The 24,689-nt window shown below is 40.7% G+C and overlaps 1 protein-coding gene across 2 annotated transcripts in view; it reads right to left on the reverse strand.

Annotated features, from left to right (window-relative positions):
- Positions 1 to 6,241: 6,241 nt before the first annotated feature.
- The window catches only part of zcchc14 (zinc finger, CCHC domain containing 14), a 128,973-nt gene continuing 110,525 nt past the window's right edge, over positions 6,242 to 24,689 (reverse strand). The window contains exons 12-14 of one of the 2 annotated variants that reach the window (XM_067997999.1): positions 22,204 to 23,661; positions 20,252 to 20,293; positions 6,242 to 8,918 (exon numbers count right to left, since the gene is read on the reverse strand). In XM_067997999.1, the coding sequence (XP_067854100.1) occupies positions 8,863 to 8,918; positions 20,252 to 20,293; positions 22,204 to 23,661 (1,556 nt within the window). In that variant the 3' untranslated portion in view covers positions 6,242 to 8,862. The remainder of the gene's footprint in view (positions 8,919 to 20,251; positions 20,294 to 22,203; positions 23,662 to 24,689) is intronic. The other variant, XM_067998000.1, reaches the window with a different exon arrangement.

Below are 24,689 nucleotides of genomic sequence, written 5' to 3' on the forward strand. Positions count from 1 at the left end.
CAGTTAATTCAGAAAAAGTAACTAAACTAAGGCAACATGAAGTGTTGATGTGTGTAGCGTTTTATTCTATCTTCACATTTCAATATTCTCCATTTATTTAGTTGCACTTCTTTCATTGCATGTTTTAGATACTGTGGAATGCCATTACATTGGAACAAACAAAATGCAAAAAAATCCTGCTTCACATCAAACTTGCATACCGGGAATGACTTATTGAGAAACAAAATAAGATTTGACTAAAAACTGATTATGCTATTAGCTCTTTTATATCTGATAGGGATACAAGTGCTTTTGCCTCTTACAAAATCCAATCAGTTTTAGAATAGTTTCAAAATGAACACAAAAAAGCAGTGCAACCAATACCATGCCGTAGTCATTTAGATACTATTTGTATACAACAATTTAATTCTTAAGCTACCAAGTAAAATGACAAAAATCATCGAATGAAGGAAGACAAATTTGATTTGTTGGTCAATGTCAGAATTTTGAATTTCTGATCCTCTCATTTGGGAGTCACAAAATGTTGCTGCTACGGTCACCAGGTTCCACAAGGTTTTAAACCTCCATTTTGCATGGGCAGGTGTGACAATGGCAAATAATCCTTCATGTACTCAACTCATGTAAAGCAGAGGCAGATTCAATTTTTATGGGTTCATTTATTTCACAAGGAAATCAGAAATTGTATATCAACACACCGTAGTTCCCTGTGAAGAGGCACTGATTAAATAAACCATGGATGTCATATGCTAATGAAATCCTACTTTTTAATGTAATTAGTCATAATATGGAGAAAGTGATGAAAAATAGAATACAAATTTAATTTACAAGTGACCAGAATCTCATAACTCAATAAGGAACTAAATAACTAATGAGATAAGGTTTTCTTACAAATCAAACAGATCTTATATCTGACTGTTGTGTATGCCATTTTTACCACAAGTAAACACTTAGAAAAACATTATAATGTAAAATCATTAACAGTTAAACACTAGTGCTTTATCTATGACAGGTTGCAAATACAAGAATTTGAACTGCAGACAATTTAGAATTTGAAAATGTATTACAGAATATGAGCATTAATATGATACATTTCTTTTGTCTATGCTGAAAAATGTATCTCAAAACTCTTTATATGCATACCTGGGGTACAACACATGAAAATGTTTTGCTTAGTTCAAGTAAAGGTATTTTATCACAATTTAACTGGAGGTAGTGTAATTTAATCCTAGTCAAAATATCAAGGTTTTCTACAGACCAGTAATAAGCACAGATTCCATAATGAGAAATAGAATCTTAAAGAGAAGGCATTGAAGCCTGGCACACATGGAAAAATATGGTACATTGCTAAAGTGAGAGTCAAGAACCCTACCCAATAAATGTGTCACTAAGCAAATTTTCCAATATTATAATTACTAGCCTATCATCCTCCACTATACAAAAGGATAAATCTTCTACACAACCATAAGATAACTCACCTGATGTGGTTTCTCTTGTGATTACTTAGTATTATATAGTAGTTTAGGAGAATATGATCCATAACTGTTGGAACTCATTGGTTTTAGAAGATAGAGGATTAGTTAGTGATAGACTGACAAAATGTCAACTTCCTAATATTTCTGGTGTGACTACATTCCTCCTATTCTGAGTGACATGGTTAAAAAGTTCACTTGAAATTTGACAAGCAACATCAATTTCCAAGGGTGTTTGTGAAACTTGTCTTAGTTGGTCTATGTTTGATCTGTTTTTGTTTTGGATTGACTATTAGCTGGAGCATCACCTCTGGAGGTGGGGGGGGGGTTGGAGGGAATGTGAAAAAAATAATCAGCCGACTTGCCTCACCTTACCCATGCCCATCAAATGATCTTGTTGAACTTGACAGCAAATGCGAAAAACTTCACAGACCAACCTGTTCAACCGTTCTGGCTGGAGTAGAATACATAAATGACCGCAATCAGGGAGAGGAGGAAAATCCAAAACTGGATGAAAAACAAAATCTTTCAGCCTTATGATTCTACAAAGTTCGTAACTAAAAATGTTTGCTGTGTCCACTGCATTCATATTCACCTTTTCCTATAAAACACCATTTTACTACAAATTTTAGCATTAATGCCAAATGGTTTTAGCTCTACATCAACACAAACTATATAACGCAATTCAGGTGTGAAATTGCCCAAACCGAATTCAGGCAGGTGTATGAGGAGAGCTTGAGCAGGTAGGTAATCTCACACCACTTCAGCTTCCATGTAAAGTGAAGTTTAAAAAAGTTTCATGGTGGTCCTATAGGCTCTCTGGTAAGTAATCAACCTTATTTTTTCATTTTTTGAGTCAAATATCCCATTGACTCGTTGTTAACACTAAAATTTAACCAGCATTCAGATCTTACTGAGTGGAGCTCCGCTTTCCTTGACCAAAGTGGTGCAAAACTAGCAGTATAAATTGGATATAACAATTATGCAACACTGTAAAAGACATTGGGGTAGAAATTGGCATGTGTTGCTGGCATAAAACAGGCTGAAAGAATACCAATTTAGCAGTGGGATGGCTTGCTCTTAATTTGCACAGGTATCGGTCCCATTGCTAAACTCATGGGACACTTTTGTTTAGGCGTTGGGCCTGCCCCACTCAGACTTCTTCAGCGACCCCCACAATTGTCAACGACAGGTAGGCGGAAATGTTTCTTTAAAAAATGTTCCTGTGGAGCCCCCCGCCCCCCACCCCCTCCAATTGTCTATCTCCCCCCTTTCCAGGGCATACCTGAGGGCCATTGTTGGTTAGGCAGGCAGCTCGACATTGATATCTTTGCGAGTTGTGCTGATGGGGCACGAGGACCAATTTCCATCGATCCTCGGGCCTCTCGGTTCAGGCATGTATTAACAGTTGTGCAGCAGCGAGTCTGGTCCTGAAAATGGGGCCAGACCAAAATCTACCCCAGTGGTTTCAAACTGCTAAATGCAATATAATGGTACTCTAAGCCAGAACTATCAATCTGTTCTTACTGAAAATGGAAAGTTGTGGAGAAGTGGATGGTGCAGTGGATTAGTACATTGCCCTTTCACTTCTAGGCAAAGAGTTTGAACTTGGCTCATTGAAATTACAGTGAAAGAGTTGTGTGGGGTTTTGTTTAGAAATTCTCAACCCAGTTCTTAGTGGATGCGGGACAAATTAGCACTTAATTTCACTCTGGAGGTTATAAGAATGTCTGTGTGAGAAATGGAAAAATTCAGACTTGTTCAGCAGGATGTGCTCATCTGAGATTAGGCACAGTGTTGGGGAGCAGTACATGGGGCTTTACTCTCCATCTGGCTGATGCTGTGCATGACCTGCAAATTCTTAATGGGGATACCTTCTGCCAAAAAGAAAAAAGTGTATTGTTCCTCAGCACTGTCATTCCTCACCTGAATGAGCTGAAAATTTACAAAAATATTTAAAAGTGGAAATTGATCATTTCTCTTCAAGGTTAATCTTAACCACAAACTAGCAATTTGTTTAAATCACAAGCAGCACAGAAAACTAGTTGAATGGTTTCAGGTAGAATTATTCCTTTTATAAATGTAACTTTTTTCAAAATTAAATTTGAACCAACTGTCTGCACAGAATGCATGAAGTACTGAGCTAAGGATATTGGTGCAGTCTGGTTATCATAAAATACAGGAATAATTTCTTTAAATGTAGCGTTCTCCATTTTGTAAATTATTTTTTGTTGCTTCCATAAGTCATAATTGCACAATGTACCATTCCCCACACCCGCTACCTCCCCAGAGGTCTGCTTAAGGCCAAGAAGTCATGTGAAATTACAGAAAGAACTTACATCCTACCACTGCATGATCCAATGGGGTAGATTTTCAACTTGCTGTCTGGTGTAAAACGGACGTTCAGCCACTATGGAAATGAAAGTTGGGCAGTTTCTATGACGGATGGCTGATCTGCAAAGCCAGTTTTACGTCTGCGCTACAAGCTGAAAATCTACCTCATTGGGTCTGGTATACTAACACTGGGCTACTTTAAAGAAAAATCTTTTTCTAATTAGGAGTTTATGGCTTCTATTTGAATACAGTCAAACTAGAAAGGTTAGGAACATCCACAGAAATTTCCCTCTGCAAAGAGCACAAGTCAAGAGGTTCTGTAAATCATTTAAAATGCAGTAAATGAAAAGCAGGGGCATACAAATCTACAAATGATACTGTAAACTAAAGGGAGTAATTAAAATGCCCATTAATTTTGTAGTGTACAAAGTGAATATACGATTTTTGTGTGTGTTTTTTGTACTAACACCAAATCTCCAAAATGGTACAATGGAACCAGTGTAAATAGAAAATTGGAGTACTTCAATTAAAAAAAAACGTTGAATAGTAGAATTTTCAAACTGAACCCAATGCTTAATGATGGGGAAGATGGCATTGCCAGAACAAGTAGTAGAGTTCTCTTAATGCATTATACTATTGTTTTGGTAATCAAATGTAGATTATCACATGATAAACTTAGCTTGATTATATCACAAACTTTAATACTTATACCATCACACATCAAATGCATAGCATACTAGATTTCCAGTTGGCAAAATTAAACAAAAAGGATAAAACTGCCGCAACTCCACAGTACATATAAAAAGTTATAGATAAGTCAGAATTTTTTGAATGTATCTCAAAGTTCTGATTGTTATGAACCATTCAGCTTCACTCTTGTGGTTCAAAGATCATTTGAAACCTTCAGTGAGAGTAGTGCCTTCAAACTATTGACATGTATCCATAATTCTCCTTCGAATCATTCTGTGGTATCCATAATTCTCCAAATAAACTTCATGAAATAAAAGATTAATTCTTCAAAAAATGATACTTGAACATTTAACCAGAAGAAGTACTACAAAGAAATAAAACGCAACTTAGGTAAGGATGGGGAGCTGAACAGCAGGGTAAGGAAATCCTACCACAGCACATGAGGGATCAGATGTGGCAAGAAGGTTACCAAAGATTGCTGAAAGAACAACAAAAACACAACACACAGTCACTTGCAAGTTGAGCACTTAACTTATTTTGCAAAAGCTGGCAAATGCATTGACCAAGTGGAATTTTGCAGGCTTTCATAATATTTTTTAACATATATAAGTTAATACATTTTTGGCCAATTCTTTCCTGTTTTCTCCTCTTCTCCTGAACTATTGCTGGGGTAGAGTTAGAGTTTCTAGTAGCTATCTGCCACTTCACTCAAGTGGTCATTCTTCACGCGAAAGCCTAAATGGGAGGCTATTCAACCATAGACAGCATCACGGTCAAGCATGATCCTATTCTCACTAGGCATCCAAACATCTTCCAGCAGCAATCACTGGATAGAAATCAGGTTGGAACCGTGGCTGATATTCTCCCCCCCACCCCCAGCCCAGAGACAGGGGCTAATTGTTGCATGCCAATTGCTATCCTAAAACAGCTAATTCAGCAGAGACTGGGAATGAAACCTGGGACTTTCTGGTCTGTACAGCTTAGTCCAACATTGGCTTTTACCCATTAGGCCATTGGGAGCTTGATAATTAATCTTTTTTCATGCCGAGAGGGTGGTGCGGTGGTGAGAGAGAGAGAGAGGCGCAAAGAGACAACTGTCACCAAAAGAAAATATCACTCTTCCCCCTTCAAGCAAACAAACAAATTAACCTACAGTTCATTTCTCTACATTCTATTGTGTATTGCAACATGAAATGTAGACATAAACTGGAAATATGATTTGTTTGCACCTCAAGAACATTTGAACTTTTTCCATGTCAGAGGTGGTGTTTCAAGCTCTGATAAATCAACCCAATAACGTGGCCACAATGCAGTCATCTCAAATATAAGTTTTTAAATGTATCTACAGGTCTAACCAGAACCTCGAGGGTCAGTTGCAATGTCTTATGTCATTTGCAACTCTGCCTAGTTTGAGGCAATTTTAGTAAATCTGAACTACACTGGTAAATTTTTGTTCACTTGTCATTTGCTGTGTGTAAATAAGTTGACTGTAATATAAATCTGTTTCTGGTCAGGGTTTAGACATGCAACAATTCCTTTTCTTAAAACGTAAGCCTGAATAATTAACAGATGACCAATAAATATTCTAATTGGTGTAGCAGGATCCCTAAAAAGAAGTCTGCATTGAATGAACTTTGTTCTCACATTGGACATTCTCAAATGCAAAGGAGAAATTAATGGGGAAAAAAAAACTTAAAATTTCTCAAATTTTAAAACAATTTTCATAAAGTCACATGATTAGGCCAAACATTTTCATAATACATACAGAGATTTGATGATCTCATCCCTTATTAGTTGTGTAACTGGTAGTTGTAAATTTTCTATATAAAAGCCTATCACTTTATGAAAAGAATATCAAATTCACTTCAACTTAGATTGTCCACTGTTTAAGGCCAGATGCCCAACATTCATTTATCAAACTTGCTTTTATTTCAATCTTGAAGGTATATTGAAGAATATTCACCACAATTTTAAAATGGTCCTATAAATTATTTAAAAATCCTTCCCATGTGTACAGGTATCTTGGTCATCCGCTAGTACTGTGTTTAAAATATGGTGATTATAGGCAGCCTAGTATAGACGTTTTGTGTGGGAATTCTCTCTGCTGCAACATCATAAATGGGAAGCACTAGCCAACATCACTGGAGTAGAATGTTATGATGTCACAATGGGGCAACTTCTAAAGTTTTATTTCAATGTAATAATGGTCGGCATAAAGGATTTTTAATCAAAACATAGTCTCAAAATGTTAGGTTTATAACACTACATGATGCAGCCTACGTATTTAAAACCATTTGGTTTTTAACATGGAATACACTAAAGCCCTTCAAAGATGCATAACTTTGGTCCCAAAAAGAACTTTGTGGGAGGAGTGGATTAAACAAAATTAGGGAAATTTCTGAACCCCAAATCACAACATGCTGTTAAAACTAAAATCATCTTGTGAATTTATGTTCTGGCATCAGATAATAAAACCCAAGAGCACAATGTTCTGTTTTAAGTACTATACATCGGTAGAGTATGGTCTGTATACGATTCATAAAAGCTGTCATTTACGCTCAGAATTATGCAATGGTCACCTCACACAAAGATTCACACTGCAGAAATTACACAGGGCATTTGTAGAACATCTAAACAGGGTTTATAAAGCATTGAAAGTGCAGGAATTACCAAAATAAAAACAACTTTTTATTTACCCAACACTTGCATTGCTATGGATGTGCACACCACATTTTTATTTAAAAGTCAATTCCTCTGCATTAAGTTTCAAACAACATTCTTTTCATCTCCAGTAAAAGTGTGGGCTACACCAAAAAACTACCCAGAAACTTTCGGTCATAAATGTTATATTTTAGGAAGCAACCCTATAATAATGTAATAAGATTTATTTGGAAAACTGGCTCTTAATTTCAAGTTATTTAAGGCAAGTAGTAATGGTGCATGTCAGTTCCTCCCGCTTCATTCCTATATTGAAACAGGTTTCTTTAATCCCTGTCAATAAAACTACAAGTAGCAACAAATATAGTTCCAAATGTCAATTCTCCAAGTTCTCAAAGTAAAAATACTATTTGTTGCAGCAAACATTTCAACATACTATATATTCAAAATACAATCATATGGAAACAATACTGCCTCATTTGTTCAGTTCTGGGGAGAACTTCCAGCTTCCACTTTGCATAGAGATAAGATGATGAGCCACTGTAAGTAACAGCGACCACATCCAACTCCTACAGATCTGCATTTACAAATCTGAGACTGAAAAGCACAAAATACATGGATTTCTTTGTGATTGAAGCAAAATTCTTCCAACTTTTACTTTAGTGAACCAAGATTTCCTTCTTGAAGATGCGATCATCAACTCTCATATTTCAAATGGTGACAGAAAACAACAGGCTTCCTTTTCACACTGAAGAGTAAACTGACTTTGCTTGTTTAGTGTGTTATGTAAATTCACCCAAGTTATAGGTTGTAGGACTAATTCAATGTTCTCTTTAAATACAGACATGTGTAAAGATTCTTCTGCATCGGCCTTTGGCTACACACACACACACACACACACACACACACACAAACACTTGTAAACATGACAAATAGATTCAGGAGAACTTGACAGCATATTTCTACAAAAAAACCCACTAACTTTACAAAAAATATTTGTATCTTTTTACACGTAAAGGTCTCTCTCTTAAAAATATACAAGTTAAAGAACCTTACAAAAACAGATACAAGCTTTCCCACCCAGTCAAATTTATGCTCAAGGCTTCTTCTCAGAGACTGGAGAGTCTTTCTGTTCTTTCAGCATTGTTTTCCAAATGTCTTCCCTATCTTGATGATCAGATGAGAGTACTTTGGTCAACTCTGCTGTGCTCCACCAATATTGCATTGTAAATATAACACTCAAATTATTTGAAACAGAGTTCTTTGTTCCTCCCTGTGGAGTTGCCCCATTTTCTCCATTCTTGTAAAAGCTGTACAGTAATAGGCTATCAAAGGGAAAATAGTTACTCTGGAAGTTTTCTGCTGTTGTGTTTTAGTTTGTAGGAACATCCATTGTTATATAACAGTTCTGGATGAATTCCACTTTCCTCGTGCAATGTCAATGCACAATTTTTGCTAAACACAATGATTCTGATTTTAGCCATTACTTCTTAAAACTCCGTCTGAGTTATATTTACAGCTAGTGCATGCGTAGTGTAGTTTATGTCCCCGTACAAGATTTTTTTTTAAAAAAAGCACCTTGGATAAAAACAGCAGGAAATTAATTTAGCAGGACGAGATATCCATTGAACATCTTTGCATCTTTCTTTGTACCTGCTATTGGTTTACTCAATGGCACATAGTGATTCATACTAATGTGCATTTCCAAATCCTAGTCTGCTGAGTCCATACTTTCAGATGGAGGTGCATACTTCAGCCTAAAAGTACCTGAAAGATAATTTAAACAAAAAAATATACATTATGGTTTTTCTTCTCCAAAACATCTTTTAAAACAATTTTTAAATAGTTGCATCTTGAATAGACATATTGTATAACATTGGAACAAAAAGCAAAATACTGCAGGCGTGCTGAAAATGTAAAATAAAAATAGAAAATGCAGGAAATACTCAGCAGGTCAGGCAGCATCTGTGGAGAGAGAAACAAAGTTAACGTTTCAGATCGAAGACCTTTCGTTAGAATTGGAAGAAGTTGGAGATTCAACAGTTTTTAAGCAAGTAAAGAGCCTGGGAAAGGGGAGGGAGGGAAGAACAAAAGGGAAGGTCTGAGAGGGTGGAGGGCAGGAGTGATTAAATGACAAAAGGGATGATGGTGCAAGGCAAAAGGGGGTGGTAAGAGAACAAGAAAAGAAACAAAAATTGGTATAGAGGAGCTCTAAATAGCAACAACAGAACCATTACCAGCACCTCCTGTGCGAAAAAACAGGAGCAGTGGTTATGATCTGAAGTTATTGAAATCAATATTCAGCATTCTCGAACCACTGCTCTCACCGTTTCCTGAGATCCATGCTGAACGCCATACGCTGCCACATGCATGCTCTCGACCTCTCTCTTCAGCAGCACCGACTCACTATTTCAGAGTTGTCCTGGCCTGCGGTTCCATTTCATCCTTTGCCTTTCTTCCTTTCAGGTGTCAAGGACCGCAAGCTTCTACAACTCTTAGATACCAATGCCCCCCGATCCTTCTTCCCCTTAACTTTCATCTGACCCCATCCCTCCTTCCAATCTCACCCTTCGTTGTGTTTTCACTATCCCCTGTCCCTCCTTTCTCTGATCCTGAACGAACAGTCCTCAGCAAAGGCCTTAGCATCATCCCCTTACGCCCCCACCTCAATGAATTTTGAGCTCAACATGATGCCTACCGTCGCTTTTGTCTCCGCGCCTGCTTCTTTGGCCAGGAGTCTTCCCCATTTTCTCCTGTTTTCAGAATTCTCGTTCCACCTGCACCCCTCCGTCTGGCCCCTTAGCCTCTCTTGATCTTTTCATTGGGAACTGCCACATCGGCCATCTCAATTTCTCTACTCCCCTCACTCACTCTAACCTATCTCATTCTGAAATTGCAGCATTCCGTTCTCTCAGGTCCAACCCTGACATTGTCATTAAACCTGCTGACAAGGGCAGCGCTCTTGTTGTTTGGTGAACAGACCTCTACCTTGCAGAGGCTGAACATCTCCTCCTACCTCCCCGTGGACCATGACCCAACCGCTGAACATCAAGCCATCATTTCCCAGACTGTCACTGACCTCATGTCCTCTGGAGATCCCACCCCCGGCCTCCAACCTCAGTTCCCCAACCCCGCACAACCTCCTTCCCAAGATCCACAAACAGGACTGCCCTGGCAGAGCCATCGTTTTAGCCTGTTCTTGCCCCACGGAACTTATTTCTTCCTATCTTGACTTTTTTTCCTCCCCTTGTCCAGTCTCTTCAGACCTACATTTGCGACTCTTCCGATGCCCTCCGCCAATTTAACAGTTTCCAGTTTCCTGGTCCTAACCGGCTCCTTTTCACCATCGACGTCCAGTCCTTCTACACCTCCATCTCCTACCAGGACAGCCTGCAGGCCCTCCGCTTCTTCCTTGAACCCAACTAGTCCCCATCCACCACCACCCTCCTCTGCCTGGCTGAACTTGTTCTTACAGTGAACAACTTCGCCTTTGACTCCATTCACTTCCTCCAAATAAAAGGTGTCGCTATGGGAACCCATATGGGTCCTAGCTATGCCTATCTTTTCGTGGGATACGTGGAATATTTTTGTTCCATTCCTACTTGGGGCACTTCCCTTACTTTTTTTTCCTGGTACATTGATGACTGTATCGGTGCTACTTCCTGCTCCCACTCCGAACTGGAAAATTTCATCAACTTTGCTTCCAATTTCCACCGCTCCCTCACCTTTATGTCGTCCATCTCCGACTCTTCCCTTCCTCGACTTCTCTATCTCTATGTCTGGGGATAGGCTGTCAACCAATATCTATTATAAGCCCACCGACCCCCACAGCTACCTTGATTACACTGCCTCCCACCCCTCTTCCTGTAAGGACTCTATTCTATTTTCCCAGTTTCTCTGTCTCCATTGCATCTGTTCTGACGATGTCACCTTCCATGCCAGTGCTTCCAATATGTCTTCCTTTTTCCTCAGCTAAGGACTCCCCTCCACTGTAATCCTCAACCGTGTCCATCCCATTTCCCACATTTCTGCCCTCATTCCTTCCCCTCCCTCCCAGAACCACAACAGGGTCCCCCTTGTCCTCACTTTCCACCCCATCAGCCTCCACATTCAATGGATCATTCGCCGCCATTTCCACCACCTCCAGCACAATGCCACCACCAAACACATCTCCCCTCCCCTTTCAGACTTCCAAAGGGACCGTTTCCTCCAATACGAGGTCCGTTCTTGCATCACATTGACTATAATAGTCAAGCATTTACACAACAGCTCAGTTCTTTTGGATCTACACTAGCCTAAAATTAACTTTCTTCAAAATTCTCTAAGCATAAAACAAGAAAAATGATCCCAGCAGGGCTGGTAAGGGTCACTGGATCAAACTGTTGTGTGCGACAAAGATCCTGCAAGGTAGGCAATCTTACTTTCTTGGTTATTCAAGGCACTCTCATACAAGAGGTGATTTTAACCCTACCTGCCCTGGAACCGCTAGGAGCTGACTGTTACCAATTTTAACCTGTTCAACTGACTGGGCAGCAAGGAAACCTGCCCAAAGCCCACGGGGTGCTTTCTTTACATATGCATGTTGGGTTCTGACTGCAATTTTAACTCGGCTGCCTGAGTGGAAAGCTGCAGTAAGTTTCCTGCCAGGCCAACCTATCAGGAAAGACAATCAGGGCCAAAGATGCGTTTCTAAAACTTTTTATTAAAAAAAACTTTCCTTGTGGGGCCTGGAGTAGGAGTGCTCCTCTGGACCCCACAGGAAATCTTAGGCCTCCCCTACTGTGGACTCCCAACAGAACGGCCCTGACAGCTGAGATAGTTTCCTAGAACAATACGTCATGAAACCAACTGGGGAATACTCTATTTTAGATCTTGTAGTGTGTAATGAGGCAGGGTTAATTAGTAATCTCACAGTAAAGGACCCTCTGGGGAAGAGTGATCATAACATGATAGAATTTCCCTTTGAGTTTGATGTACTTAAGTCCAAAACTAGTGTCTTAAACTTAAAGCCAATTACATAGGTATGGGAGACGAGTTGGCTAAGGTTGAGTGGGAAATTAGATTAAAAAATAATGGCAAACATTTAAAGAAATACTTCAATATTCTCAACAAATATACATTCCATTGAGAAATAAAAACTCCACAGGAAAAGTGATTCATCCGTGGCTAACTAAAGAAGTTAAGGATATTATTAGAATAAATGAAGAGGCCTGTAATGTTGCAAAGAAGAGTAGTAAGCCTGAGGATTGGGAGAGTTTTAGAACCCTAGATTGTATTACGGTCCGCGGATTGGAAGGTAGCAAATGTAACCCCGCTATTCAAGAAAGGAGGGAGAGAGAAAACAGGGAACTACAGGCCAGTTAGCCTGACATCAGTAGTGGGGAAAATGCTGGAATCCATTATTAAGGAAGTGGTAACGGGGCACTTAGAAAATCATATGATTAGGCAGAGTCAATATGGTTTTATGAAAGGGAAATCATGTTTGACAAATTTATTAGAGTTTTTTGAGGATGTAACGAGCAGGGTAGATAAAGGGGAACTAGTGGATGTAGTATATTTGGATTTTCTAAAGGCAGTCGATAAGGTGCCACATAATAGGTTGTTATACAAGATAAGGGCTCATGGGGTTGGGCGTAATATATTAGCATGGATAGAGGATTGGTTAATGGTCAGAAAACAGAGAGTAGGGATAAATGGGTGATTTTCAATTTGGCAGGCTGTAACTAGTGGAGTACCGCAAGGATCAGTGCTTGGGCTTCAGATATTTACAATCTATATTAAAGACTTCGATGAAGGGACCAAGTGTTATGTATCCAAGTTTGCTGACGATACAAAGCTAGGTGGGAAAGTAAGCTGTGAGGAGGACACAAAAAGTCTGCAAAGAGATGCAAAAGGTTAGGTGAGTGGGCAAGAATTGGCAGATGGAGTATAATGTGGGGAAATGTGAGGTTATTCACTTTGGTAGGAAGAATAGATCGGGAAAATGGAGCGAGCGCGGACGTGTGAGAGACTGGGGGCAGAGCATCGGAGCAGGTAAAAAGCGAAGCCCAGAGAGCGAGGAAAAAGCCTAAAGTGACATCAGCACAAAGGACACAGCTGATTGGTGAATAGCTGGTGAGTGTTGTTTTTTTATTAACTCTTTAGTTGTTAAGTTTAGTTAATAATCTAATAAATAGAGGCATGGCAGGGCAGCTCAGACCAGTTGAATGTACGGCCTGTGCCATGTGGGAACTCCTCCAGTGTCCTGGACAACCACAGATGCAGGAAGTGTTATCAGCTGGAGGAGCTCAAGCTCTGGATTTCGGAGCTTGAGCAACCCCTGGCGTCACTACAGTGCATCCACGAAGCTGAGAGCTACATAGATGGCATGTTTCAGGAGGTGGTCACCCTGCAGCTTAAGAGAGAGCAGGCAGAGAGGGACTGGATGATCGCCAGACAGCCCAGGAGGAGCAGGCAGGTAGTGCAGGAGTCCCGAGTGCATCTCACTCTCTAACCGGTATTCAGTATTGCTGAGGGAGAGGGTTCCTCTGGGGACTGCAGCCAGAGCCAAGTCCACAGCACCATGGATGGCTCAGCTGTACAGGGGCGGGGGGCGGTGGGGAGGAAGGTCAGGGGAGCAATAGTGATAGGGAATTCAAAGAGGGTAACAGACAGGCGTTTCTGCGGTCGCAGCCACAATTCCAGAAAGATATGTTGCCTGCCTGGTGCCAGGGTCAAGGATGTCACTCAACAGCTGCAGAACATTCTAAGTGGGGGGGGGGAGGTGAACAGCCAAAGGTCGTGGTTCATATCCGTACCAATGACATAGGCAGAAAGAGGGATGAGGTCCTGCAGGCAGATTTTAAGGAGCTAGGAAAGAAATTAATAAAAGGGACCTCAAAAGGTAGTAATCTCTGGATTACTCCTGGTGCCACGCGTTAGTGAGTTTAGAAATAGGAGGATAGTGCAGATGAATGTGTAGCTGGAGAGATGCTGCAGGAGGGAGGGCTTTAGATTCCTGGGGCATTGGGATCAGTTTTGGGGGAGGTGGGACCTGTACAAGCTGAATGGGTTGCACCTCAACAGGGCCGGGAGCAATATCCTCACGGGGAGGTTTGCTAGTGCTGTTGGAGAAGGTTTAAACTAGCTTGGCAGGGAGATGGGAACCTGAGTGTAGATTCAGAAGGGAGAGAAGCAGAGCTGGAAATGGAAGGCAGAAAATTAGTAAGCGAGTTTGGAAGGCAGAGGAAACAAAAGTTAGAAACTAGACATCAAAGGAGTTTGGCAGTGCTTAATGGTATATACCTCAATTCAAGGAGTATAGTGAATATGGTAGATGAGCTGATGGCACAGATGGACACGTGGAAGTATGATATCTTAGCTATTACTGAAACATGGCTTAAGCAAGGGCAGGAATGGCAGCTCAACGTTCCTGGTTACAGGTTTTTCAGACGAGATAGAGAGGGGGATAAAAAAGGAGAGGGGGTGGCAATGTTGGTTAAAGAAACAATTACGGCTGTAAGGAAGGATGATATGTTAGAAGGATCATCAAATGAGCCATATGGGTTGAGCTAAAGAACAAAAAAGGGGCAGTTATACTGCTGGGAGTGCTCTATAGACCCCCAGTCAGAGGGAGATAGAAGAGCAAATATGTAGGTAAATTTCTGAGAAGTGCAAAAACAATAGGGCAGTAATAGTGGGGGATTTCAACTACCCTAATATTAACCGGGATACAATCAGTGTAAAAGGTATAGAGGGCGCAGAATTCTTAAACTTCATTCAGGAGAACTTTTTTAGCCACTACGTAGCAAGCCCAACAAAGGTAGGGGGGGGGGGGGGGGGGGAGTGGTCAGTTCTGGATTTAGTTTTAGGGAATGAAGTTGGGCAGGTGGAAGGAGTATGAGTGGGAGAGCATTTTGGTGGTAGTGATCATAATTCAGTTAGATTTAGCATAGTTATGGAAAAGGACAAAGATAGGAGTAAAAGTTCTAAAATTGGGAAAGGCTAATTTTACTAAGCTGGGAAGTGATTTAGCAAAAGTGAATTGGAAACAACTACTTGAAGGTAAATCAGTGTCAGAGCAGCGAGAGGCATTCAATGGGTTCAGAGTAAACAGTTTCTCTCCATCTACTCTCTGTCTGGACCCTTCATAATTTTGAATACCTCCATCAAATCTCCTTTCAACCTTCTCTGTTATAAGGAGAACAACCCCAGTTTCTCCAGTCTATTCACGTAACTGAAGTCCCTCATCCCTGGAATCATTCTAGTAAATCTTTTCTGCACCCTCTCCAAGGCCTTCACATCTTTCCTAAAGTGCAGGGCCCAGAACTAGACACAATAATCCAGTCATGGTCGAACCAGTATTTTATAAAAGTTCATCATGACTTCCTTGCTTTTGTATTCTATGCCTCTATTTATAAAGCCCAGGATCCTGTATGCATTTTTAACTGCTTTCTCAATCTGCCCCGTCACTTTCAATGATTTGTGCACATATACCCCCAGATCTCTCGGTTCCTATACCCCTTTTAGAATTGTGCCCTCTAGTTTATATTGCCTCTCCTCATTCTTCCTACCAAAAATGTATCACTACGCATTTTTATGCATTAAATTTCATTTGCCACTTGTCCGCCCATTCCACCAGCCTGTCTACAACCTCTTCAAGTATATCACTATCCTCGTCACTGTTCACTACACTTCCAAGTTTTGTATCATCTGCAAATTTGGAAATTGTGCACTGAACACCCAAGTCCAAGTCATTATTATATATCAAGAAAAGCAGTGGTCCTTGTACCGAGCCCTGGGGAACACCACTGTAGACCTCCCTTCAGTTCGAAAAACAACCGTTCACCACTACTCTCTGCTTCCTGTTACTTAGCCAATTTTGTATTCATGCTGCTACTGGCCCCTTTATTCCATGAGCTTCAATCTTGATGCCAAGCCTATTATGCGGCACTTTATCAAATACCTTTTGAAAGTCCATATACACCACATCAACTGCATTGCCCTCAACTACCCTTTCTGTTACCTCATCAAAAAACTCTATCAAGTTAGTTACACAATTTGCCTTTAACAAATCTGTGCTGGCTTTCCCTAATCAATTCATATTTGTCCAAGCGACTGCTAATTCTGTCCCGGATTATTGTTTCTAAAAGTTTCCCCACCATCGAGATTAAACTGACTGGCATGTAGTTGCCGGGTTTATCCTTACACCCTTTTTTGAACAAGGGTGTAAAAACATTTGCAATTCTCCAGTCCTCTGGCACCACCCCCGTATCTAAGGATGTTTGGAAGATTATAGCCAGTACGGTCACAATTTCCGCCCTTACTTCCCTCAGCAACCTAGGATGCATCCCATCTGGACCGAGTGACTTATCTACTTTAAGTACAGCTAGCCTTTCTAGTACCTCCTCTTTATCAATTTTTAGCCCATCCACTATCTCATTTACATCTTCCTTTACTGAGACTCTGGCAGCATCTTCTTCCTTGGTAAAGACAGATGCAAAGTACTCATTTAGTACCTCATCCATGCCCTCTGCCTCCATGAGTAGATCTCCTTTTTGGTCCCAGATCAGCCCCACCCCTCCTCTTACTACCCTCTTACTGTTTACATGCATATAGAAGACTTTTGGATTCCCTTTTGTTTCCTGCCAGTCTATTCTCATACTCTCTCTTTGCCCCTCTTATTTTCTTTTTCACTTCCCCTCTGAACTTTCGATATTCAGCCTGGTTCTCACTTGTGTTCTCAACCTGACATCTGTCATATGCCCCTTTTTCTGTTTCATCTTACTCTCTATCTCTTTTGTCATCCTCATAACGTTTTAAAAAAGTACTTGGATAAGCACTTGAAGTGCCAAAATCTACAAGGCTACAGACCAAGTGCTGGAAAGTGGGATTAGGCTGGGTCGCTCTATTTCGACTGGCATAGACACGATGGGCTGAATGGGCTCCTTCTGTGCCGTAATTTTCTATGTTTCTAAAAACAGAATATTTTTTTAAATGGTGAGAAACTATTAAATGTTGGTGTTCAGAGAGATTTGGGTGTCCCCGTACAAGAAACACAAAAAGTTAGCATGCAGGTACAGCAAGCAATTCGGAAAGCAAATGGCATGTTGGTCTTTATTGCAAAGGGGTTGGAGTACAAGAGTAAGGAAGTCTTACTACAATTCTACAGGGCTTTGGTGAGACCTCACCTGGAGTACTGTGTACAGTTTTGGTCTTCTTATCAAAGGAAGGATGTACCTGCCTGAGAGGCGGTGCAACGAAGGTTCACTCGATTGATTCTTGGGATGAGAGGGTTGTCCTACGAGGAGAGTTTGAGTAGAATGGGCCTATCCTCTCTGGAGTTTAGATGAATGAGAGGTGATCTCATTGAAACATACAAGATTCTGAGGGGGCTTGAAGGGTAGATGCTGAGAGAACATTTCCCCTGGCTGCAAAGTCTAAAACTATGATGCTTAGTCTTGGGATAAGGAGTTAGCCATTTAAGGCTGAGATGAGGAGGAATTTCTTCACTCAGAGGGTTGTAAATCTTTGGAATTCTCTACCCCAGAGGGCTGTGGATGCTGAGTCATTGAATATATTCAAGACAGAGATAGATAGATTTTTGGACTCTAAGGGAATCAAGGGATATGGCCTACTCCTGCTCCTACTTATTACGTACTTATGTTCTCATGATCCCGCCACGTATCTGGTCTCAGCGGGTAGCCTCTGGGGTGTGTGGTTTTCGACCTACTTCCTGCCTGCAACGAGTGAGAAATCGTCTGGTGGGAGTTTAAATATTTTTGGAGCAGCAGGTGAGTTTCTAACTCTCAGTGCTGCCAACTCACCCAAAACTGGGTCAAAGTTAAAATTGGAGCCACACTGCAAAAGCTACAACAAAGTAGTGCTAATTTAGGTGAAGGAAGACCCTCATTGGGAAGCCCCGATTGCTGCTGCCAATACAAATCTGCCAAAAACACGGCCCTGGGTATTAGCCAAATTGAAACAGTAATGTCTGGTAATTGTGTGTTGGGTATTCCGCATGACTATCTTGCAGACACCATCAATGGAACCCTCATTGAGAGAAGCCCAAAAAGTACCCATGGAATTTGTAGACTGACGAAATGGTACAATGTGGAATATAATACTCCATTAGACATTTCACTGTCTGCTGCTTTGTCATCGAGTTACTCAAGGACTTTCTTCCATACAGCACAAAAACTGCCAGGACCTCCTGCGGTTGAAGGACATAAAAACAAAGCACTCTGTGTACATCCACACAGTGAACCTACAATCTTTATCTGATCGATGGAGAGGCAAATCAAAAGAGTGTATGACAATCTCCTGTCGCACATGAAATTGTAACAACATGTTGGGGAAAAACTCTGGATAAGTGCTGGAACTACTCTTGCCTCATTCCATATCAAATAGAACTGATCTACAACTAAAGCCTGCATCTCACTCGTCCAGCTGGCTGAACTAATGCTGGGAATTTGTTCGGGGATTTTCCTGATTGGTTGCTGTAATTTTGGAGGATGACTAGCAGAAACCCCATTTACACGGTGTATTTGGGGTTTCTGCCAATATTATTTCGAAGTTGCGGCAGCCAATCAGAACACCCTAGGCAATTCCCAGCATTATACTACTAATATCATTTTCCAGATAAGAAACTTCAAATCATACTTTCAAAGATGTCTGAAAATAGGATTTGTAGTTTATAAAAAGACTACAAATGGGGACTAATAAAGGTCTATTTAAATGAAATTTCCATACCGCTGACATTAAATTAGCTATGAAGACTTGAGAATATACTGGAACTGACTAACAGCTGATGAAAAATTGTGATGGTAGCCCTATATACTAGAATAGAACTGAGTTTTAGAACCAACTCAAAACAATCACTGTAGAAATTGTAGAATATTCTGAATGGATACACATGCAAAGAGAATAGGCCTAGCCATATACTTCCGCTACTTGACAGAATAATCCATGTCCAGGAAAAGGAGAGGCAGTCCTTCCACATAGATGCAGTTTCTCGCATGGAGCAGCACAGAGAGCAGATGATTCCTTAAGATTGCAGAATTAATCACAGTCCACCATAAAGGGGCTGGTTCCTCAAACAGATTGGCGAAGCAAGCCCTTAGAGGAAATACCTGGCATAACACATTGATAGAGCTTGAGAAAGGGTTTTTGTTTAAAAAAGCTCTGCACCCCTTGAAAGAGCTATGGAGCTGGGTGAAACCTAGAACAAAAGTTCAACCCAGAAGATCCCCAAATATAGTGCAACTCCTATGCCCCAAACATGCCATATCCTTAGCCTTTTGGTGATTATATTTATATTGAGGTTTCTGACACTTCTACCTTGCCATCAAAAACACCTACTACAACAACTTGCATGTATATAGCGCCTTTAACATATAGAAACATCCCAGGGAGCTTTGCCGTAATCAGACAAAAATGGACACTGAGCCAAAGAAGATATTAGTAGGGGTGACTAAAAGCTTGGTCCAAGAAGTGGGTTTTAAAAAGGGCCTTAAAAAGGAGGGGAGGACGGTGGAGGTGCTCAGGGACTGAATTCATGAGCATAGGGCCTAGACAGCTGAATAACCTCTAGATTGCGAGAGGTCCATAAGGCCTCAGCTCCTCCCATAGACCTATTGCAATCGAGAGCATTAAGGTTATTGGATTGCACCCATTTGACTAATCTCAGGAAATGGGGCAAGACTCCCAGTTCAGGGCCTATTGTGCACTCGTGGCCCTGATCATTTAACTTCCAAATTGTCCCTGAATAACTCAGTATCATGTGGCTGGATTCTTAAAACTGTCACTTTATTTCAGGTCCACCATTTTGTTAATTCCATTTTGTCAAGTTTCACTTGGCAAGGAGATAAAAATTGGCAATTAAAAGGCACATAAATTAAACAATTCTGGTATCCTTCTGCAAGAGCTAAAATGCACCATCATATATGATTTCCAACCCTAAATCCTGGATCAGGTATGCGCGCACCTTGTAATGTATTTAAGTAGAAATTGATCTTGTCCAGCACTATCTAATTATTGTTTAAAATGGTCATTCCTAGTAAGCTTGGTCTTTGTGCAATATTTTTCTGGTTTAGTTTCATTCATTTTCTTTAATCACCCACCTGGCAACTGGAATGTGGCTGGGTCAAAGATCTCATATGGGCCTGAAATGGAGATTTCAAGATGTAAAGAAGTTTATAAAAAGCAAAATACTACAAATGCTGGTGATCTGAAACAAAAACAGAAGAAAGCTGGAAACACACAGCAGGTCAGTCAGCATCCGTGGAGAGAACAGACAAGAGCTAAGAATTTTCCACCTACACCCTGTCTGCTACCAGCTTTGTGGTGCGTCTGGGGTCTTCCCGGGCTATCCTGGGAATTCCATCCAGCACGCCCTCATTAGACCTAGTAGAATCCAGATTTACAATGCTTCTTCACAAAGAAATACAGTATTTAGTCTTGTTCTTTGTCTTGTGCTTCTCTGCCTGTCCACAGACATGATCACTTAAAAACAGGAGCACCAGCCGCAGTGCTTAAAGCTCAAACCTATTAATATTTCAACTAGCATGCAGGTACTCCAAAAAACATGAGTCCAGACCCTTGAGGATCCCAACTAGTGAAGCAAGAGTCCTTTGCTGGATTAAGAAACATTTGTCTCAATAATTTAACCATTTGTATGTTAATCTACTGAAATTATGTTAAATACTCCACTGGCTGGTTGAGTCCTGGGAAAATGATTTGGGTCATTAGCCTCAAAACTAGCGTCCTGCTAGAATCCTGTAACTTTTCAGAAGTTGGAACATTCGCAATGCAGGCTGACACTTCTGTGGAGTAGTGAGGGAGTGCCGCACTGTTGGAGGTGCCGTCTTTCGGATGGGACCTGAAACCGAGGCCCCGTCTGCTTTCTCAGGTGGATGTAAAAAATCCCATGACAATATTTCGAAGAAGAGCAGGGGAGTTCTCTCTGGTGTCCCGGTCAATATTTAACCCTCAACAAACACCACTAAAAAAAATAAATTATCTGGTCATTATCTCATTGCTGTTTGTGGGGCCTTGCTGTGCACAAATTGGATGCCGCACTGTCTACATTACAATAGTCACTACACTTCAAAAGTACTTCATTAGCTGTAAAGCGCTTTGGGATATCCTGAGGTTGTGAAAGGCACTATATAAATGCAAGTTCTTTCTTTTAACCCCCAAAGTAAGCAACTGATAAGGGAACTTTTAAAATGCCCTGAAACCAGACACACATAAAGAGAAGATCCTGTGAAGCTATCAGTTAGGAATTCTCGGAGTTTGTGCAATAATCCAAGGCTTCATGGAATGCTGCTGGTTAGTAATCTTTGTAACTTTTTAAGAGACAGTTTAAGTATGTTGATTATCTAGAGTTAGACATGAAGGTGTTGCATTCAAAGGGCAATTGTTACTATTGTCAAGCACTTTGCAAACTCTCTTGGCACTAATGTCAGGCTGAAAGGGATTGCTTTATATTATTACACATTCTTACGCACTGATCCTCCGGTACTCTCCTTATACCTATGTGGAAGTACTGCCTGGATGTCCACAGCTACCAATTAGTTTCCTGGTTGCACAGTATGTGGAGGATTAACAAATGAGAAAGAATTATAATTAAATAACAGGGCTTCAAGCTTTCATTTTCTCTTCACTTCAATGCATGTTGAATCTTGATCAAGTATCATACTTATTAAGCTAACTGCATGTTTGTATGTGATCGGCAATGAAAGATACAAGGTAGAAATGCAAATAATATTTTAAAAAAGTGGGAAAAAGCTATAAAGACAATACAACCGTAAGGAAATTAAAACAATAGTATACGACCTGACACTGAATCCTTGTGTTTCACCTTCTGGCCATTGTCCTGAGCTTCAAAGATCTAAGGCTTTTAACTAACATAAGCGAACTAACCCAATCTCGTCTCCTTTCTTCCCATTTAAAAAAAAACTGCAAACCTCTACAAGCATTTTAAATAGCATCAATTCTAAATGAATTCATTTTGACAAGTCAAAGAAGTTTACCAATATACAGTATTTGTATAAATCCTGGCATAAATTACCTTGCTGATTGGAGTCCATAGCTGGCTGCTTGCAGTCCTGAGCTCGATGCCCATTAGCCCCACAGTTGTAGCATGAAATATGCCCATTCTTTTTATGTCCCGATCCATGTGTGTTTCCTAGCATGTTTTGTGTCTGATATACTGCAGTTGTACCGCCCAGGAAGTTCTGCATGGGAGGCATGACAAAGCTCGACTGCCCACTTAAGATGGAATCAGGAGTCAAACCACTATTGTAAGCAGGGGGTGGAACAACTGGGTAGGGAAAGGCAGTACCGTTATTATATTGGGTGCTGATGTAACCATTGTTACATAAAGGACTGAATGGGAAAATTGGAAAAGTTAACACTGAATGCCCTGAAAATGGGCTTTGGAAGTAATTGGCATAGTTAATCGTCACAGCATTTGAACCACAGTTTCCAATGCAGCCACATGAACTGCACACGGTACACCCAGTTTGCTGTTGCTGCTGCATAGGGATATTCATTCCTGAGCCACCACTACCATCACTGCTGTTAATATAACTGTTTTCAGCCACAGAGGAGAGGGTCGGGCTGGAGCTAGGGATTGGACAATTTGGCACACTCACAATGTTTGTGAAGGACACAGAAGAGTGGCTATTGGCGGGTGCATTGTTGTTATTCGTACAGAAAGTGCCAGAGATGGAAGTTACAGGTGAACACTGAATCGTTGAAAAGGCAACTTTGGTGTTAGCTGAATAAGGAACTGTCCTTGAGCTTATTACAGCAGGCGAGACACTTTTTACTTGTACAACACTATTATAGGCAGTCTGTCCCACCAGCATATGTTTTGTAGGAATGGAGGAGGAGACAAGAAGTTTCACTGGGGGGTGAGAAAGGTTATATGCAGAGTTAGATGTTGCAGTAGTGGAAGAACTGGTGTCTACTCTCAGTACTGATAATGGAGAAGTTTTGGGAGCATTTTCCATGGAGGAAGGAGGTCCAACTTTAGTTCTAATTCCAAAGTTTACAACATTAGATGGAATCCCACAGTTTTCTGAAACACTTGTAGGTATTTGGGAAGGCTGCAGTGGAGTAGTTGGCATTACATCTACAACCATGGCTCCAAGAGAGCCAAACTTTTTTTCTACTTTGATGCTGTTGCCAGGCCCTTCATGAAGTTTGCTTCCAAGCTCAACAGATGAACTTGCATGGATTGGAGAAGAAATGCCAGTAATAGGCTTCGTATCAAAACTGCCTCTTTCTGACTTGCGTACTGAATTCAGCATTCGGCTGGGGGCGATGTTAGAAGAGATCACTGGCATGAACTGTACAGTGGAAATGGCTGAAGATACATGGCTGGGATGGGCCAATCCACTCTCATTCTGCACTGGTGAGACTTGTGCTGTGGGTCTCCACGACCCAGTGTTTAGGTTGCTCAGGTGAGTTGATAACATTGCCGGTTTCTCCTTTATTGGAATATCCAACACAGTCTCCGTATCTGCAATAGAAAAGTTACATGAAAATGAACACAACATTAGAAAAGGTGTAACAATACATTCAGTATAAACTACTGTGAATTCAAGTTCATGAAAGATTGCAGATGTTGCATTTTATAATTACAATTTGTAGTTTGCAAAATTATTGACATACTCAACATCTCTATATTATGACATATATGAAACAGCTTTTGAAATGATGGATGCTTGGTTTACTATTCCTCTGCTTCAATATTCAATATATCATGATGAATTAATAGTCAAGTAGATAATAAGGATAGATTTTGTGTGCCCTGGCTTGTGGCGAGGTACCTGGCCCACTGCAAGCGCAAATTGGAAAATTGCGAGTGTGTTGCCCATTATTTTCTGTCCATTGTTTTTCAGTGACCAGAACGGGATACAGTACTCAATGTGTGGTCTGACCAGAGCATTCTACAAATTAATCATGAGTTCTTCTGACTTGTATTATATAGTTCTAGCTATAGAGCTCAACATTCTATTGTCTCCGTTGATTGCTGCTCTGCATTGGTTGGACATTTTGAACATTGAATCTACTAAGATGTCCTTGGTCTCTTTCAACCTCATCCTTACCTTTACAGTGTCAGCCTTGGCACAGTGGGAGCACTCTTGCCTCTGAGGCAGAAGACTGTGGGTTCAAGTCTCACTTAGAGACTTGAGCATGCCATCTAAGCTAACACTTCATTGCAGTGCTGAGGGACTGCTGCACTGTTGGAGGTGTCACCTCTCAGATGAGATGTTGAACCTCTCAGTTGGGCACAAGGATCCTATGGCACTATTCAATAAAGAGCAGGGGAATTCTCCTGGTGTCCTGGCCAACATTTATCTCTCAACCATCACTAGAACAGATCATGTGCTCATTTATTTAATTGTTGTTGGTAGCACATTGCTGTGTGCAAATTGGCTGCCACATTTCTCTACATTACAACAGTGACTACACTTCAAAAGTACTTTGGGATGTCCTGAGATCATGAAAGACACTTTAATTACAAGTTCTTTCTTCTTTCTTTTA

This window comes from Heptranchias perlo, chromosome 16 (assembly GCF_035084215.1).
Source record: "Heptranchias perlo isolate sHepPer1 chromosome 16, sHepPer1.hap1, whole genome shotgun sequence".
NCBI classification, from domain to species: Eukaryota; Metazoa; Chordata; class Chondrichthyes; order Hexanchiformes; family Hexanchidae; genus Heptranchias; species Heptranchias perlo.